The 20,186-nt window shown below is 46.9% G+C and overlaps 1 protein-coding gene across 5 annotated transcripts in view; it reads left to right on the forward strand.

The window, feature by feature from the left end:
• Positions 1 to 20,186, forward strand: part of ARSG (arylsulfatase G) — a 169,059-nt gene that overhangs the window by 32,203 nt on the left and 116,670 nt on the right. For 3 of the 5 annotated variants that reach the window (XM_030924212.1, XM_030924208.1, XM_030924213.1), the window contains exons 1-2: positions 64 to 136; positions 15,308 to 16,072. In XM_030924212.1, coding sequence (XP_030780072.1) covers positions 15,855 to 16,072 — 218 coding nt within the window. In that variant the 5' untranslated portion in view covers positions 64 to 136; positions 15,308 to 15,854. Of the gene's footprint in view, positions 1 to 63; positions 137 to 729; positions 867 to 15,307; positions 16,073 to 20,186 lie in introns of those variants that run through there. The other 2 variants (XM_030924210.1, XM_010353110.2) reach the window with 2 other exon arrangements.

Here is a 20,186-nt window from a genome sequence, read left to right on the forward strand (position 1 = left end):
CGCCGACCATGTGCTGCGAGCGCCGAGCGCAGCCAAGGAGGGGGCCTGCCTGGCGCGCGCGCGCCGGCCCACGTGGACCTGGGCCGCGCCGGGCGCGCGCCCGCCCGCCTGCCTCCTGGGCTGGGGGTCACGGAAGGTAACCGCGTCGCGGTCCGGGGCCAGGCCGACCCCGCCAGCGCCTCCGGGGTCCTTGGCACAACGCCCCGATCTCCCAACCCAGGCGCGCCTCTGCGCGCGTGACCCGCCCAGACCCCGGAGCTTTGGTGCAACGCTAGTGGGAGCGCGAGTGTGCAGGGGTGGTGGGGGCGCCTGCACCCTGTCTCGGAGCACCTCGGCCAGGCGCGCGCGCGCGCGGGTCCCCGTCCCCACCCCCGGGCGCCTTCCCGGCGCGCCCACCGCCCAGTCCCGCCCGCACCCTGAGGATTTAGGGATTTAGCGGGGAGGGGGAACGCGCGCGCCGGGGCTGATAACGCGCGCGCCGGGGCTGATTCCGCGCGGCGCTCGCAGCTGCGGCGGCTCCGCGCCCGCCCCGGGCAGAACAGGTTCCTTCCAGTTTGGGTGTGAGCTGCGCGCGCGGCGCCTGAGTTCCTCCTGCAGCGCCCACTTCCCTCAGTTTCGTCAACTCGCGCACCCCCACAGTTCCCCTTCCGGCGGTGGGGAGGGAGTGCCGCAGTGGGCCCCAGGGAGCGAGCGGCCGGGCCGCTGCGGGTGCCTTGCTTCCCCCACTTTGCTGCACCGGCAGCAGCAGCAGCAGTAGCAGCAACAGCATCCGCGTTGCGCGAAAGGAATGTGAGCCGCCGGGCTGAGTCAGCATCCCCGGCCCAGGGCGCGCGCGCACCCTCCAGGCAGAGGCGGCGTCGGCACAGGTGCATGGCTCCCATACCCACGGGGAGCCCTCTGTAGGGGACCTGAAGGTTTAGACAGTCCGTGCCCCTCATCCCGTAGTCCCCGACCCCAAGGTCACTGTGAACTAAGCGGATGATGCTCGCGAAACCCCAGTTACGAGCTCCTCATGGGGACAAAGCATGTGTCAGATCCTAGACATTTCAGAGCCTGCGGGGGCGCAAACTTAGCTTCTCGGTCTCTACCTCACATCCCGAGGGCAAATTTGGAAACTGCTCGGAAGTGAAAGCCATGTTATTTGCATTCCTCTGCAGACTTTGGCTCCGGCTGCTGCCTTCATTGGGGTTCGGAGAATGTGGTTCTGATGTCAGAAACTCAAGAGAGCCTAGTTTGGGAGTGCGTGCACGGAGGGTCGCCACCGGGAGGAGTCGGCGATCTGAATTTTAATAAAAGCCTTCCTTGCTCGCTGATTTCTCTCACCATTTTGGGATAGGCTCTCCTGAGTTAAATGCCATCCTTTGCTGTTGACAAGTTCTGGTTGTGTAAGTGGGGAGAAGATTCGTTGGTATAGGGTGCCCTGTATGGCCCTTCCTGTACAGCCAGGGGGCCGCTGAGTAGCTTTGCAACCTTGTAGACGTAATTTAACCTCGTAGAGCGTTAATTTCTCCAGATCTGTAAAATGGGAATGGAGGTGGTATTCCCAGAATTGGAGGGTTTAATGTATGGTACTTGTAAAGTACGGATCGCAGTGACTGGCATTTGGTAAGGCCTCAGTACCCATTAGCTCTTGATGCTGTTACGATTTATGCTTTACCAAGGCCAATTAATTGCTAACTCCAACACACTCCCTGTGAGAGCCTTTTCTGAGTTGTTCTTCAAAGGATCCACATATAATGATGTTTAGAAACTGATTTGAACACTTCATGCTAATACAGTGCTGCCTGTAAGATAATCTTTGATATTTAGGATCTTACACTTTAATATTTAGGCCCCCCCCAAAAAAAGAAAAAAAAATTTAGGCCCTGTTACTGTATGTATGGAAATGTCGTGTGTAATATGACAGCATATTCTGTATGTCTTAGGAACCTAAAGTTGCAGCCTGCCATTATATACCTGAGTGACTCGAAGCAAGTCACATAGTCTGCGTACTTCAGTCTCTTGATATAAAAAATTACACAAATTATGCCTAAAGCCTCAGGAGTGAATGAATGATTGGAAAAATTACATCTGAATGTTTGAGCAAGTGAAACCTGGCTTTTGGGGAGCATGATTCTAATAATAATAATAATAGTAATAGATTTTTCTTACTAGTAATGTATTACTATTCTTCTATTTTATTAATATTAATCTTTTTTTAATGTTTGCTTTGTCCTCAACACTGTATTAAGTGCCATACATGTAATTCAATTTTAACCCCATCAGTAACCTTCTGTAGTTGACACTCATTATTCCCGTTTTACAGATGAGGAAAGCTGAGGCACTGAGCACTGGAGGGATTGACCTAAGGTTACACCATGTTTATAGATACACACTAGCACTTTTTACAAGTAGAGCTCATCCAAACATGACATTTGCCATCTGTGTTTGAATAATGGAGAGGTGGCTGGAAACCCCACCTAAGCACAGCCTTGCTAGTCACAAAAAAGTCACGCAACATGACTTTTGCCCACCCTAGTTAGAGGCTGGCTTCACCTTGTTCCCTCAATCCTAGTGAGACCAAGCGTGAAAACCCCTGCTTTTTTAACTTCTCCAGAGAAAGCACTGCATTGCCATGCTAATCAACACCCCCTCGCCCCCAAACAAAACTAACTCTGTTTAGTTCTAAATAAGAACAAAAGAACCTTTGGAGTCTGTAGTACAGGACCAGAAAAATCAGGAAATCAAGTGACGGGCTCAGCTCCCCTCGTAGCCTCTCCCGTTGTGTCTGCCTGATCCCAAGTGGCAGACAGAGCCCCTTCTTGGCTTTCCTTTACAGTGGGCAAGGCCATCATGATGCCCTTAAGAAGTCCCCCAACATCTTCTTGGGGAAAATATTGGCTCTTCAGAGCTGTCCCCAAGGCTCCCTCTTCTAGCCCTCTTGCAGGGTCATTTGCATGAGAACAGATTCCTTTGTGTAAAGTTGGCCTGCCTGTTCTCTGTCCACGTTTATAGTCCTTCAAGTCTTCGTGTTGGGTTGCTAGGCAGATATGACCCTGGCTTGCAAATAAGCTCACTGCATTTACCAGCCTGTGAGAACTTCAACTTGGTTAAGTAGACGGAAAGGAATCTGGTCTGGAGCTCTGGGAAGAGGGTCCCGCAAGCCTGCTTTTGGGGGCTGATTCTTCAGGGCAGCCATCAAAGAGGGAGAGTGTGTGAAGGGGGCTTCCATGGGAAGCTTCGATGGCTCAACCACCCTTCCATTCTTCCTCTTCTAGTCTCTGTTCCTCCCACCATGCTCCCACCCAAGGGCCTGTGTTCTGGGCGAGTGACTTGTATGCCACTGAAGCAATTTCTTGCTTTAAAACTTTAGTATCTGCTTCTCCAGTTGGCCAGGAACTTCACACACTCCGCCATGTAGCAACAGTGAACTGATGGTCCAGGTAGTTCTGCTAGGTTTATTTTCTGATTTGGGGTTCTCCCCTGCAGCACCCCCCCCCCAAAAAATTTCACAGTTTGTAGGAAGGCAGGGCCCTTCAAACTGGGAAACACACACTTCTGGGGGAATTTAAAGATTTGCCAAGGGGTTCTGAGGCACAGATAGTGATGACGACGATAATAATAATACCACAGAGTTGTGTGCAAGGCTTAGTACGCTTGCTAAGTTAACTGAATTAACACGTGCAAGGGGCTTAGCACTGGGATTGGCTCATGGTCAGGTTCCCTAACTCTTGTCTGCGACTCTTTCAACCTGTGATTCCTGGGGGATTGAGGAGGATGGTGATCAGGGAAGCCTTCAACTGGCAGAGAGGACCTTGGGAGGACTGGCAGAGGGTGCTGAGCCAGGGGAGAGGTGAACAGCATGAGAGGAAGGTAGGAGGTAGGTGAGGCCATTCTGTATTTGGGGACAGTGAGGTCATCTTCCCACTCGTGTGTGTGGGGGCGGGCGATGATTGATTTCTGTCCTGCCCGTTACCATTTGGTGCAGTATCGATGTATTGCTGGTGTCTGGCATTAACTCTGGAGTAACTTTTACTTGATTAGTACTGAATTTCATTCCTAGGCTTCTCAGTCTTCATAGTTGACTGCTCCTGTAGTTTTGCCATCTATTACTGCTTAAAAATTAAAAAAAAAAAAAAAATAGAGAACATAGCCTCCGGGAGGTTTCTATAAATTATCTCAAAGCTGTTGCAAAAGTCCTAAAAAACAAACCCAGGCTGAGTGTGATAATCCTAGTGCTTTTGGCATGAAGGCAGGAGGACTGCTTGAAGGCAGATTGAGACCAGCCTGGGCAATATGGCAAGACACCATATCTAAAACAATTTTTTTTTTTTTTTTTTTTTTTTTTTTGAGATGGAGTCTTCCTCTGTTGCCCAGGCTGGAGTGCAGAGGCGTGATCTTGGCTTACTGCAACCTCTACCTCCCGGGTTCAAGCGATTCTCCTGCCCCAGCCTCCCAAGTAGCTGGGACTATAGGTGTGCACCACCATGCCTGGCTAATTTTTGTACTTTTAGTAGACAGGGTTTCACCATGTTGGCCAGGCTGGTCTCGAACTCCTGGCCTCAGGTGATCCACCCGCCTTGGCCTCCCACAGTGCTGGGATTATAGGCATGAACTGCTGCGCCAGCCTAAAAAATATCTTTTAAAAAAATTAGCTGGGTGTGTTGGTGCTGTCACACCACTGCACTCCAGCCTGGGCAACAGAATAAGACACTATCTCAAACCAACCAACCAACTCAAAATCTCAGAACAAAATTATTTAAATCACATTGCATTTAGGAGTGAATGCATGTCACATTAAACTGTATGACACAGTTGTGGGTCATGGAATCTCATTGGCAGTATTGGGAAGGGCTGCATATGGGACCAGTGGATTTTGCCCCGATAGGGTCACACTTTCTTTGGGTAGTTGTTGAAGTTGCCCCACCTGCCCTGTTCCTCAAGGCCCAAGGAATAAAAATCTGCTCTCCTGCTATGTTTCTTGCCTAAAGGGAGATGCTGACTTTCCCTGTCTTGTCTAAACAGGTACCTCCTGTCCTGTGCTTCTGGATTCCCAGGAACAATAGGCAATGTTAAGTTTCTATTTTAACCCTTTAGGACCAGTGCCTCCATGAGTTTCCAGATGGCTAGGGGACGATGCGAAGAAACTAGAAGGATGCTGCAGGATTGTGTTGTGGGCAAGTGGTGAGGAGGGGTCCCGCCTTGCTGTGATCAGTGGGGGGCTGTGGAGTTAGGTGAGCTTTGTAGGGATACACAGCAGGACTGGGTCCAGGCAGCATCCATCCCTCCATCCTTCCCTCCCACGCCCGTCGTTCATCCATCCATCCAAGTAGCCTCTGCTCATCCATAGCCTACTCGTGAGCACTGACAAATACTGTTGTCTCCCAGGCCACAAAACCACACCTCAGAGGATGTGGTTCCTTCTCTCATAGTGTTTATAGTGTTTCTCATAGTGTTCAGAAGACAGGACACATGTGATTGTTACCTAAAACAGCATTTCAACAAGTGCAGTTTTACAAGTGAGAATTACAAGTGAATGTCTTCCGAGAAAGAACTTAGAAAAGTCATCCAAGTTTAGGAGAATGATGAGATGAAGCTGGCAGGGTGGGGCAGAGCTGGCTGGGCTGTCGATGTTCGTGTTACATGCACTCATCCAGCAAATATTGACTGAATACCTTCTGGGCCAGGTGCCGGAATTATGTAGTGCATAAACTATACAGAATGTCCCTGCCTTTACATAGTTTCCACCCTGGAGCTGTGTATCTTTCTTGCTTGAGCACCTAGCTAGCCAAGCATCATGGACAAAGAGTTCTTTTGAAATGTTTCTGATATGGAAATGTAACTTCCATTTTCAAGTAACATCAACAAAGGGGAGATTCCCCTCACACGCACCCTACGTCTTGACCTCATATTGTTAAATTGTCCAAAACCAGATTTGCTGGAAGGCAGCATACTCCAAGGATGCCAGCTATTATTAGAGTCTGCTTAGCTGAAGGGACCTGGCTCAGGTTTAGCCAAGATGGCACAGATAGTCATGGGATTGTGTAACAAGGAACCATAGTTTGGAACGTTGAAAATGCAAACTGAAATCACTCTTTATTTCCTCTTTGCCTTGTTTGAGACTATGGTGGTATGTTTGTAGCTTCTGTCTTCTCTAGGTTCAGAAACCAGCATCAGAGCTTGCTAACAAACAGTTCTGGCAGATTCAGCCAGTAGCTGCAGGGAGTAAAAATTTTTTTCTAATAGAGACGGGGTCTTGCTATGTTGCCCAGGTTGGTCTGGAACTCCTGGGGTCAGGTGATCCTCCTGTCTCGGCATCCCAGAGTGTTGGGATTACAGGCATGAACCGCTGTGCCCGGCCATTATGTTTTATTTTAATGTTAGTAATGCTTTAGCTTGCACAGCACATTTTCAGTGTGTTCTCATATTTATTATCCTTTATCCTCAAAACAATCAAGAGATGGACTAACAGTAGCCAATATTTCTTAGCACTTACTGAGAACTTGGGTTGGATTATTTCATTCTCACATTGTGTTTGGGGTTGAGAAAGTTTACTGTGACTCTTTTTTCTTTCTTTCTGATATCTAATTCCAGGCTAAAACTGCATTTTTCAGGTAAGGGAGGAAACTGAGACACAAAGAGATTCTGTAACATATCAAGGTCACACAGCTAGCAAATCACTGCTGAATCCTGGATGCATACTATTCTGGAAATAAGACAACACATCTCAAAAGTCAATTCCCCAAAAGGCAAATTTGCTAAGTAACTGCTTCACTAAATTGAGTGTTTTTTTTTTTCTCTAAGTTTGGGTCTTGCCCCTACTTCTGCCCCTACCTGAGCCTTGGCTTCAGAGATTCTCAGGTAAAACTTTAGCGGGAATCTGTCTTGGGGTACTCAGGATGTCGTAATAAAATAGCATGGACTAGGCTGGGCTTGTTGCCCCATGCCTGTAATCCCCACACTTTGGGAGTGTGAGATGGGCGGATCACTTGAGGTTAGAAGTTCAAGACCAGTCTGGTGAAACCCTGTCTCTACTAAAAATATAAAAATTAGCTGGGCATGGTGGTATGTATCTGTGGTCCCAGCTATTTGGGAGACTGAGGCACGAGAATCTCTTGAACCTAGGAGGTGGAGGTTGCAGTGAGCTGAGATTGCTCCACTGCTGTCCAGCCTGGGTGATAGAGCGGGATTCTGTTTCAAAAAAAGAAAGAAAGAAAGAAAGAAAGAAAAATACTATAGACTAACAACAGAAATTACAAAAATACAGCCCAAACAACAGAAATTTATTGTTTACAGCTTTGGAGGCTGGAAAGTCAAAGATTAAGGTGCTGGCCAATTCAGTTCCGGGCGAGGGCTCTCTTCCTGCCCTGCAGACAGCCACCTTCTTGCTGTGTTCTCACATGGCGGAGAGAATGAGCGAACAAGTTCTCTGATGTTTCTTCTTGTAAGGGCACTAATCCCATCACCTCATGACTTCATCTAAGCTTTATCACCCTACAAAGGCCTATCTTCAAATATCATCACACTGAGAGTTAGGGCTTCAACATACAAATTTTGGGGGCACACAAACTTTTAGTTTATAAGAGAATAACATATTTCATTATGTGGAAGTGGAATGGATCCAGGGCAAGGGTAAATCTACAGAAACAGAAAAGATAGTACAAAGCACTGTTTTTCTTAACAGAAAGTTTTCTACTCTCATACAAAAATGACAAAGGGAAAAAATTGAACTTGTTTTTTTTTTTTGAGACAGAGTCTCACTCTGTTGCCCAGGCTGGAGTGCAGTGGCACTGTGTTGGCTCACTGCAACCTCCGTCTCCTGGATTCAAGCAATTCTCCTGCCTCAGCCTCCCAAGTAGCTGGGATTACAGGCACCCACCACCATGCCTGGCTAATTTTTATATTTTTAGTAGAGACGGGGTTTCACCATGTTGACCAGGCTGGTCTCAAACTCCTGACCTCAGGTGATCCGCCTGCCTTGGCCTCCCAAAGTGCTGGGATTACAGGCATGAGCCACTGCGCCTAGCTGAAAAAATGGAACTTTGACATGTAAACCACCGATCAGGCTGAACGTGACAAGGGGAAAGATACGATGCATGAGGTGGGCCTGCCAAAAAATAAAATCGAACCTGGATCGGATCTCATCCTAGATCTACAAGCCAGTTTACAGGGAAAACAGGGGTCCAGGGAACATTTCAATAGAGGATACAATCAGCTAAATCCAAAATTTGAGAAATGTTACAGGGCAAACAACATAACTTATTTATAAATCTATGCAGAGAAAGGAGGAGGGGAGCCATAAATGAAAAGAAAAGAGACGCGTGAACCAAGTGCAGTGTATTGTGAACCTTGTCTAGATACTGATTAGAACAAACTAACTGTTAAAAAAAAAAATACTGATAAGACAATGGAGGACATTTGAACTCTGATTGAATTTTTGATGATACTATCCATTGTTAATTTTTAAAAGGAGAGTGTTATGGAATTGTAGTTATATAGTAAGAATTAACTTTTAGAGAATCGTACCAAAATACTTTTGGATAAAATTATATGATGTCTGGGATTGCTTTTTATTTTTTAAGAGACAGGGCCTTGCTCTGTTGGCCAGGCTGGAGTGCAATGACATGATCACGGCTCACTTGCAGCCTCAAACTCCTCAGCTCCAGCCATCTTCCCACTTCAGCCTCCCTAGCAACTGGGACTATAGCACATGCCACCATACCCAGCTATTTTGTTGTTGTTGTTGTTGTTGTTCTAGAGAGATGGGGTCTCGCTGTGTTGCCCAGGCTGGCCTCTAACTCTTGGCCTCAGGTGATCTTCCTGCCTCAGCCTCCCAAAGCACTGGGATTACATGTGTGGCCCACCACCCCTGGCCTGGGGCTTACTTCAAAATAATCCAGCATACGTGGAGAGGGAGGCAAAGGGAAATTGAAGGAGAGGGCCAGCCTGACCATATGTTGATAATTGTTGAATTGAGATGTTGGGTAAGTACATGTGAGTTTCTCAATTTTGGTGTGTTTGACAACTTCCATAATAAAATGTGTAATAAGTGATAAGTAAATACAGTTTTGTGAAAAGTTCTTAAAAACGTGGCAAACAGGCTTCCAGGGAGCTAATTTCAGACAGTTTTCCTGGAGCTTTCTTCTTAATCACACTCCTCAGGATTTTCCTTCTCAAGTGGAGGATAGACTTTTAGAGAAAAGATGTTATCCAGAGGTCCATGTCCTCTCTCTGATCTGTGAGCCAGGACACAGATATAATTTCCTCAGGGCTACTGGGTTTTTAGATGCATGGTGTGATACCACCTGGGCTCTCTCAAATTGGCTCCTGCAATATGGCTTTCTTCTGTGACAGTCTCAACAGGTGGTTCGAGCCTAAAACTAGGCAGGATGTCATATGCCCCCCGTGGATGGGTTTCCTGGCATCGTTGGGTTCACAGAGATGATATTGTCCCAAACAGTGTCTGGCATGAAGTCTCCAAGCTTTTTTTTTTTTTTTTTTTTTTTTAAAGCATTTTAATTACCTAAGTGAAATTGCTCTCCCAGGCTGGATAGAGGCATTCAAAGATGTCTTTTGCATCCTCTGTTGAGCTTAGACTACTACCCCTTAGCCCTCACACTCTAAGAAAGCAATCTTTCCAAGTTGGGCCAGCCTCAAAATTACATGTTGGGGTCTATGGGCAAAAGACTGGGACACGAGGATGTTTATTATGTGTAGATGATAAATAAACCTTTGTCCTGGCTATTGTGGGAACTGTGTTTTCCTTTTCACCTGGATGGACTAGGGTGAGGCAACATGTAAGGAAGTGCTCACTGCCCAGGTAGTGTGAGTACAGGGTGGCCACCTGAGCAGAAGGGCCACCCTCTGACGTTTTGTGCCCTAGGCATTTTGCTTGTCTCGCTTTAGCACTATCTCTCACCTGAAATCACCTGAACCCATGCAAGGGACTCCTAACTCAGCTGCTTGTTTCATCTGCCGCCCTGCAGGGCATTTGTGTATTCTCAACAGGGCAGGGATTCTGTTACAATGTAAGCCAGAGCCTGCTGCTCTTGCTCAATCCCTCTGGCTTCCCATCTCTCGCAGCAAAAGCCTTTCTTTCCTCTCTGACTCTAATCCCTGCCCTTCGTCTCTCCATTGCTTCTGCAGTGGCTTATTTGCCGCTCCCTGCTTGTGCCAGACCTCAGCCTTTCCCAGTTTCTCTACCTTTCCTGCATGGCTTCCTGATGTCTGCGTAGCTTCCTCCCTGACCTCATACAGATCCTTATCCAAATTGCACTTTCTCGATGAGATTGTCCCAGACCACCCCCTTTAACTTTGCAGCCTCCATCCCACGTCTGAGTTCCTTCTTTGATGTTCTCCGTGCTATTTACATTTTATTGATTTCGTTTCTCCCCTCACTGTCAAAAAAGTAAGTGGTGTGAGGGCAGGGATTTTTGTCTGTTTCATTCTCGGCTGTATGCACCGTGCCTGGTTTAAAACCTGTCAGTCAGTACCAATTTGGTGGACAAATGACAGAATGCATTGGGGAGTTGCTTCAGACAACACATGAACAGCTAATGCCCAACAATGGCCCCTTCTGACAGCCCCTGATGGCTCCTGGCCTCCAGCCAGCACACAGACCATGTTCTGATTTTGGGGAGTAAAACAACAGGACTTCACATCCCAGAGACCCGCTCCCCCACTGGTCTTTTGTCTTTTTTGGCCTCAGCTCATCAGATGCTTTTGTCTCTGGAAAACCAACAGAACCCTCTGCCAGAAAGGTCTGCCCGATCTTCTTGTTATTTCAGCTGTTTTCAAGGTTCTCTAGGAGGATGCTTGGCCACAGGGAGGCCCATGGGAAATGAGGGTCAGGTGATGAAGTGAGTGGCTCAGGAAGCCCAAGGACTTCAGCTCTGTGTTTTCAGACACTGCTCAGCGGATCTTCAGGTTGCTGTATTCCATTTGCTTCTCAGTGCTTCTGGCCCACAGCCTGCCTGTGGGTCATTTGGCTGTTTATCAGTACCTTTACCCCTAAGCAAACCTGGAAACTGAGGGAGGTCAAACTTGAGCACACTTAGCAGCCCTGCTTTAAAATGGGGGTCATGGAGAAGAACAGGAATCATGAGTAAAGCTTGATTGTCAACTAAAGTTCACTCTACTCCTGCTTGGGGAGCATGAGATGTGGGAGATTGTTCATGCTTGTCCTCAGCAAGGATCTTTCCCAGTCAGTTGTGCTCTGATGGAGCAGATGGGCCTTCATTGTGGGATTTGTTGACTGATGTGGCCGAGTACCTTCTGCCCCAGTGGAAGGAGGGGTGAACGCTGTATTTGCCAAAGACTCTGCCTTTCTTTATAGCCAGGAGGGCTCCTTCCCTGTGTCTACTCTACTTTCTGAGAGTGATGGAGAAAGAAAAAGCTGGCAAAATAACATCAGATAAGATCTGAGGGCAGCAAGCAAGGCCATTTTCTTTTCTTCATTTGTTCTAAGGGCTAGATGCAATCAAATGGTTGGCTTATATAGTTGTATGTTTGGAGGTATTGCTTTCAGAGACAGGATCTTGCTCTGTTGCCCAGGCTGGAGTACAATGGCACCATCATAGCTCGCTACAGCCTCGAACTCCTGGGCTCCAGTGGTCCTTCCACCTCAGTTTCCTGAGTAGCTGGGATTGTAGATGTATACTACCATGCCTGGCTAATTTTTTAATTGTTTTGTAGAGATCGGGTCTTGCCATCTCGCCCAGGCTGGTCTCCAACTCTCAGGCTCAAGCAGTCCTCCTACCTTGCCTCCCAAAGTGCTGGGATTACAGGCATGAGCCACTGAGTCTGGCTATGGGACCATTTTCCTTATATTTTTGTTTTGTTTTTTTGAGACGGAATCTCACTCCATTGCCCAGGTTGGAGTGCAGTGGCGCAGTCTCAGCTCGCTGCAACCCCCGCTTCCCAGGTTCAAGCAATTCTCCCGCCTCAGCCTCCCAAGTAGCTGGGACTACAGGTGCACGCCACTATGCCCAGCTAATTTTTTGTATTTTTAGTAGAGATAGGGCTTCACCATGTTGGCCAGGCTGATCTTGAACTCCTGACCTCAGGTGATCCGCCTGCCTTGGCCTCCCAAAGTGCTGGGATTACAGGCATAAGCCTCTGCGCCCAGCCCCATTTTCTTTATCGCACTTGAGCTCTAAGTTTGGGCTTAGATCTTAATCAAAGTCTGTACCTGGGCATTCATTCTTTGAGTATCTGGTCTGCCTTTTCCATTTAGTTAAAACAAAAATGGGGAAAGGATTAAATGTCTCCCTGGAGGTGTGGGTGTGAAGAATAATGCAATGGTATGCTGGCTAGATTTGCTTATTTCCATTCTATGAAAATTTTAAGTAACGATTCTCTTTGAAAATCCTCAATGGAATGTTTCATCATGGAACACTGAAGAAACACAATCTGTTTATTTATATTCCCACCTTAATTTTAGCTTCTTTCTTAAGTGAATTTTTTTTCCCTGAAGTCTTCTACATTGGATCCATTCTGAAATGGATTATTGACCAGGCATGAGGCCACTCTAGTGTTCCAAGCAAGAAGCTTTAAGAGGAAAAGTCTCCTGTATCTGTTGCACATGGTCAGAAGCCAGTAGAATGATCTTGGAATCAAGCAGTAGGACCTCAGGCATTTGTTAACTACCCTCCTTGTGCTAAAGCTCTTTCTCCTACAAAGGGAGACATCTTTGGAGTCTCAAGATCAACAAATACCAGTTGAGTCTAATTGAGTTTGAGATAATACATCTCCTTTTGGGAAACAAAAGAATTTGCATTTCTGAACAATTGATTCATTGGCCTCCAGATGACGTGACTGTGTACTTGGATTTCCTTTTATTTTGATTAAGTGTGTATTTGCCCATTCTTTTGGTTTTTATCCAGGTCTTCCAGAATTTACATACCTCTAACCACCCCCATCCATGTGGATTGATCAATTGGGTTGGCTGGCAAGGATGTACAACTGGCAAAAGTGTCTGTCATAATCCCAGGCCCATCTTTTTTACACATTGGTTCTCCTTTAATCTGCTCCATACATTGGGTGTTCAACTGAAGCTTTGTTGTTGTTGTTGTTGTTAATTTTAGATTAAAAAAATAGAGATAAGGTCTTACTATGTTGGCCAGGCTAATCTTGAACCCCTGGCCTCAAGTAATCCTTCTGCCTCGGCCTCCGAAAGTATTGGGATTACAGGAATGAGCCACCATGCCCAGCCAACTGAAATTTTTATTTGGTCCACAATTTCAACTCTGTTCCTCCTTGTTAAACTTCCTAATTGACTGGATGTGGTGGCTTATGCATGCAATCCCAGCACTTTGAGAGGTTGAGGTGGGAGGATCACTTGAGCCCAGGAGTTCCAAACTGGCCTGGGCAATATAGTGAGACCCAATCTGTACAAAAAATAAAAAAAAATTAGCTGGGCTTGGTGGCATACACTTGTAGTTCTAGCTACCCAGGAGGCTGAGGCAGGAGGATCGTTTGAACCCAGGAGTTTGAGACTGCGGTGAGCTGGGATCTGTCTCTTTAAAAATAAATAAATACATAGATAAAATAAACTTGCAAATTTAGGGCTTTTAAGTGAACTAGAGCTAATCTAGTTTTATCCTTGGCTCCATTTGCAATCTCTAACTTAAAGTATAACCTTCAATTCCCGTCTTTCAAAACTCAGTCTGATTTGTTGCTTTTGTTTGTCCACTGAAGTTGAGTCATCGGTTAGATTAAGCAGTTTCCTTTTGCTTCTTGCACTAGACTCATGATGTTTTTGTTTTCCAGCACCTATGCTACCTAAAGTGTGACCCAAAGACGAGCAGTACAGGCCTCGCATGGGCTTGTTAGAAATACAGATCCCAGGCCCAGCGTTACCTACTGAATCTGCAGTTTAATAAACACAAAATCCACAGCAGATTCGTATGTACCTCCATGTGTAGGACGCACCACTGGCTGAACATGTCTTTAGATTTTCTTATTAAAATTACATGGCTAGGATGCAAAGGGACACATTTCCATGAAAAAAAAATTATGAAATTTTTTCTGACATTTTATTATGAAAATTACAAACATACAGCAAAATTAAAAGAGTTCTATAGTAAGCACCCATATGTCCTCTACCTAGAGTCTATTGTTAACTTTTTAAAACCATTTCCTTTTCCCCCAGATTAACTTCTGTCAAGAATTTTAGCTGGGCCTGGGTGTGGTGGCTCACGCCTGTCATCCTAGCACTTAAGGAGGCCAAGGCAGGCAGATCCCTTGAGGTCAGGAGTTTGAGACCAGCCTGGCCAACATGGTGAAACCCCATCTCTACCAAAAATACAAAAATGTGCTGGGGTGTGTTGGTGGGCACCTGTAATCCCAGCTACCAGGAGGCTGAGGCATGAGAATTTCTTTTTTCTTTTTTTTTGTTTTTTTTTGAGATGGAGTTTTGTTCTTGTTGCCCAGGCTGGAGTTCAGTGGTGCGATCTCAGTTCACCACAATCTCCACCTCCTGGGTTCAAGCCATTCTCATGCCTCAGCCTCCCGAGTAGCTGGGATTACAGGCATGTGCCACCACACCTGGCTCATTTTATATTTTTAGTGGAGCTGGGGTTTCTCCATGTTGGTCAGACTGGTCTCGAACTCCCAACCTCAGGTGAGCCGCCCACCTTGGCCTCCCAAAGTGCTGAGATTACAAGTGTGAACCACCACTCCTGGCGAGAATTTCTTCAACCTGGGAGGCAGAGATTTCAGTGAGCCAAGATTGTGCCATTGCACTCCAGCCTGGGTGATAGAGTGAGACTCAGTCTCAAAAAAAAGAATTTTAGCTGGGCGTGGAGGCACATGCGTATAATCCCAGCTATGTGGGAAGTTGAGGCCAGAGGATCACTGGAGCCAGGAGTTCAAGACTGGCCTAGGCAACGTAGCAAGACCCTATCTCCAATTTTTTTTTTTTTAATGTAGAAACATTAGGTTATAGCATGACTGTTGCAGATAACCATGTCTTGGTAATAAGGGTCTCACCTCTCCTTCTAGAATTCTCAGTGGCACACTGGGATTTAGCAGCATTGGGGGCTGGTCCTGGTCCCACCCAGAACACTGGGCCTCAATATCCTCATCTATACGGTGAGTGGGTTGGCAGAGATCATCTCTAATGTTACTTCCAACCCTGTCACTATAGGTCCATTGCGAGTATTATTATCATCACTATTTTTCAGGTGGAGAAACAGATGAATCAGTTAAATATCTGAATAAAAACATCTGTTGGCATGGAAAAGTGATTATTTCCTAAGCTACTGAGTAAAACACAGCTGCACTGGCAGTTTTAACTCTGTTTTCTTGTCAATTTTTGTTCTTTCAGGAAACCTTACAGAAACATGAAGCCCTCAACCATCTGGAACTCAGAAACTTATTCGGGGCTGACTGTGGCTTCTAGAACATCCAGGTGTTCTGCAGATGCGAGAACTCATCCTGTAGTCACCAGATGGAGTCCCAGACAGATGTAAGGCCTGTGCTGTGGCTCTGCAGCCCTGAATACAGAAGAGTCACTTTCTTAGTGGCCAAAGAGCAGTTATTGACATTGATGTCTAATTATTGAACACAACCAGTTGTTTTACTGAGCTGCAGTGAGGAAACACTGACCATAGAAGATCAAGCCAAATTAGGGACTGCAAATTTCCTGATTCTTTTGAATTAGGATTCCAGATGGGGGCCTCATTTCTATAGCCCCCAACACTCCTAGAGCCATTATCACCGCCATCACCGCTGCCACCAGCATCTTCTTGCAAACTCCACCCCTGCTCCCCAGAGACTCCCTGCTTTGAAAGTCAGCAGAAAGGAAGCTCTCAGAAAAGTCTCTAGTAGTGGCTGCCGTCGCTCCAGACAATCGGAATCCTGCCTTAACCACCATGGGCTGGCTTTTTCTAAAGGTTTTGTTGGCGGGAGTGAGTTTCTCAGGATTTCTTTATCCTCTTGTGGATTTTTGCATCAATGGGAAAACAAGAGGCCAGAAGCCAAACTTTGTGATTATTTTGGCCGATGACATGGGGTGGGGTGACCTGGGTGCAAACTGGGCAGAAACAAAGGACACTGCCAACCTTGATAAGATGGCTTCGGAGGGAATGAGGTGAGTCTTGAGATGCCAGGCCAACCTGTCTTTGGATGTCTTACTCCCGTTCTTGAGAGGGGAAGGGGGCCGTGCAAAGCACTTAAAGAGTCATTGATGGACCCATGCTGATTTAATTAATCTATTAATGAATTTGATTTGAAGCTAGCATAGCATCGTGAAGAAATCCTGCCATCTAGCACCCATCCATCTGTCTGATAACATTTATTATGTGTTAGGCTCTAGGAATACAGAGGTGAACAAGATAAAACATTTTTGCCCTCAAGTTATTCATTGTCTGGTAGAGGAGACAGGTTAAAAGGAAAGTAAGGGGCTGGATGCAGTGGCTCATGGCTGTAATCCCAGTGCTTGCGGAGGCTCAGGCAGGAGGTTCACCTGAGCCCATGATTTTGGGACCAGCTTGGGCAACCTGGCGAGATCCCACTCCTACAAAAAATAAAAGCAAGTTAGCCAGCGGTGGTGGCACACTCCTATGATCCTAGCTACTTGGGAGGCTGAAGTGGGAGGATCACTGGATCCCAGGAGTTCAAGGCTGCAGTGAGCTATGATCGTGCCACTGCACTCCAGTGTGGGTGACAGAGTGAGACTCTGTCTCTTAAAAAATAAGTAAATAGACCGGGTGCAGTGGCTCACGCCTGTAATCCCAGCACTTTGGGAGGCCGAGGTGGGCGAATCTCCTGAGGTCAAGAGTTGGAGACTAGCCTGGCCAACATAGTGAAACTCCGTCTCTACTAAAAATACAAAAATTAGCCAGGCACGGTGGCAGGCACCTGTGATCCCAGCTACTTGGGAGGCTGAGGCAGGAAAATCACTTGAACCTGGGAGGTGGAGGTTGCAGTGAGCTGAGATCGCGCCACTGTACTCCAGCTTGGGCAACAAGAGCAAGACTGTCTCAAAAAAAAAAAAAAAAAAAGAAAAGAAAAGTAAATAAAGAAAGGGAAATAAGGGAAATAAGAATTATAAGCAGATAGCTTGTGAGCCCACTTCCAGATTTTTTTGTTGTTGTTGAGAAGGAGTTTCACTCTTGTTGCCCAGGCTGGAGTGCAGTGGCACGATCTCAGCTCACTGCAACCTCCACCTCCTGGGTTCAAGTGATTCTCCTGCCTCAGCCTTCCAAGTAGCTGGGATCACAGGTGCATGCCTCCACACCTGGCTAATTTTGTATTTTTAGTAGAGATGGGATTTCTCCATGTTAGTTAGTCTGGTCTCGAACTCCTAACCTCAGGTGATCTGCCCACCTTGGCCTCCCAAAATGCTGGGATTACAGGCATGAGCCACCGCACCCAGCCCCAACATCCAGAGTTTTTGGAGAACAGAGGCGAGGGTATGGAACCCAACCTGGGGTTTCAAGGGAGGAGATGGCCTTTGAAGAGCAGCAGAGAGTGTGTGAGGCGTGGGAGACATGACTCACTTATTTATGAGAGGCATGGCTTATGTTTAAGGCATACTAAATTCTAAGGGACCACAAAAGAGGAGCCTATGCATCTGATGAGTGGAAGTGTTTAGGAAATAGCTATTGCAGATTTTTGTTAAAACGCACAGCTCCTTTTCCCACTTAGATGGAGAACAAGCATTAGAGCTTTCAGGCTTCAGGATTTTCTTCTTGGGCTAACATTGGTCTGATTGTCCAGCTTGGATCCTGTCTGCATTTGGCGAAACTCCTCCATGTGGTTTGGGGGGAATCATTTCAGCTCACCACTTAGGATGACGCATAGGGCATCTCCACAGAATTTTGGCCACTTGCATCCTAGAGCTTGATGCTTTTCCTGAGATACATGCCCTTGGTGGGTGGCAGTTTCTGCATCTGTTCTCACCCACTCCAATTCTTCCTCACCTCCATCAAGGTGAACTTTGTAAAAACACTCTTCTTCTTCCAGTCTTTCAAAGATATTTTTAGCCCTAAGGATAAAACTCAAACCCCATACCACTGGTGTTTGGCTGGATGCAGTGGTTCACGCCTGTAAACCCAACACTTTGGGAGGCCAAGGTGGGCACATCACTTGAGGACAGGAGTTCAAGACCAGCCTGGCCAGCATGGTGAAACCCCATCTCTACTGAAAATACAAAAATTAACCAGATGTGGTGTCACACAGGAGAATCGCTTGAACCTGGGAGGTGGAGGTTGCAGTGAGCTGAGATTGCACTGCTGCACTCCAGCCTGGGCAACAGAGTGAGACTCTGTCTCAAAACAAGCAAACAAAACCAACAAAACCCCAAACTGGTTTCTTCACCGCCCCTTCTCTCTTGAGTGGTCTTTGGGTGAGCACTTCCCTCATCTGTGTGATGAGTTCATCCTGGTACACTATCCACTTCCTCTGTTTAATTAGTTTCTAGTCACTACGTAGGTCTCAGTTGTACACGAGGGCCTTAGGAAAGCTTTCGTGGATGCCTCGGGTGTTCTGTGATGGTCCTTGCTGCTTACCGTGGTGGCTGTTCAATCATCTGACCACTACGTTGGGTTGAATAGCATGCTCCCTAAATTCATGTCCATCCAGAGCCTCAGAATGTGCCCTTATTTGGAAATAGGGTCTTTGCAAATGTTATTAGTTAAGGCTCTCGATGATCTCAGAATCGATTTAGGGTGGATCCTAAATCCAGTGACGTTTCCTTATAAGAAGAGGAGACGACACAGAGACACACAGAGAGATGGTGACGTGAAGATGGAGGCAGAGATTGGAGGCATGCCTCTACAAGCCAGGAACACCAGTGACCACCGGCAACCACCAGAACCAGGAGAGAGACATGGAACGGATTCTCCCTCAGAGCCTCCAGAAGGTACCAGACCGGCTGACATCTTGATTTCAGACTTTTAGCCTCCTATACTGTATTTATTTATTTATTTTTAAGACGGAGTCTAACTCTGTTGCTCAGGTTGGAGTGCAGTGGTACGATCTTGGCTCACTGTAACCTCCACCTCCCAGGTTCAACCGATTCTCTAGCCTCAGCCTTCCGAGTAGCTGGGATTACAGGCATCTGCCACCGTGCCTAGCTAATTTTTGTATTTTTGTAGAGATGGGGTGTCACCATGTTGGCCAGGTTAGTCTCGAACCCCTGACCTCAAGTGATCCACTCGCCTTGGCCTCCCAAAGTGCTGGGATTACGGGTCTGAGCCACCATGTCTGGCCTGTACTGTTGTTTTAAGCCACATAACTTGTGGTAATTTGTTATGGCAGCCACAGAAAACTTACACACCTCCCTCCTTCATTTTTTCAGGAAGAAAAATGCCTCATCTATTCTTTCCTGCTTATATTCCTAGCATGTAGCACAGTACCTGGTACATAGTGGGCAATTAATATTTGTTTGTCAATAAATGGGCTCTAGGAGCTCAAGATGCTCTGGGATGTCACCCGAAATGTTGCATATAAGAATATTTTTCGGCCGGGCACGGTGGCTCAAGCCTGTAATCCCAGCACTTTGGGAGGCCGAGACGGGCGGATCACGAGGTCAGGAGATCGAGACCATCCTGGCTAACACAGTGAAACCCCGTCTCTACTAAAAATACAAAAAAAACTAGCCGGGCGAGGTGGCGGGCGCCTGTAGTCCCAGCTACTCCGGAGGCTGAGACAGGAGAATGGCGTAAACCCGGGAGGCGGAGCTTGCAGTGAGCTGAGATCTGGCCACTGCACTCCAGTCCGGGCCACAGAGCGAGACTCCGCCTCAAAAAAAAAAAAAAAAAATATTTTTCTGGGGAGAGAGACACTTACCAGATTCTCAAAAGGGCCTGTCAAATGCTTAGGAACTTCTGCTTTCAGTGTCTAGCGGGTTAGTGAGGAAATATTAGTCCCATTATTTAAGCTGAGATTTTCGAAGCTTACACATTTTTTTTGCTCATGTGCTGTCTCTACTGTCACACTCTCATCCTGAGCAGAAAGGGCGACTCGGGTCAGATGCCAAATGTGGTTCGTTGGGCTCTCCTTCTCCCCACCCCCTTATGAAAGTGTTTCTTTCCATCTGAGCCTCGTGACAGTGGCCAGGTGGATAGCCCTCTGGCCTGAGGTCGACGGCTTTTCATTCTTCTTTGTTGACAGGAAAGCCGGGCTTCCTGTGAGGCCATGAACTGATTCATCACTGGTTTCTCCCTCTGCCTACTCACGGCCAGTGGGGAACCGTGACT

Source organism: Rhinopithecus roxellana, chromosome 19 (genome assembly GCF_007565055.1).
Source record: "Rhinopithecus roxellana isolate Shanxi Qingling chromosome 19, ASM756505v1, whole genome shotgun sequence".
Taxonomy (NCBI): Eukaryota; Metazoa; Chordata; class Mammalia; order Primates; family Cercopithecidae; genus Rhinopithecus; species Rhinopithecus roxellana.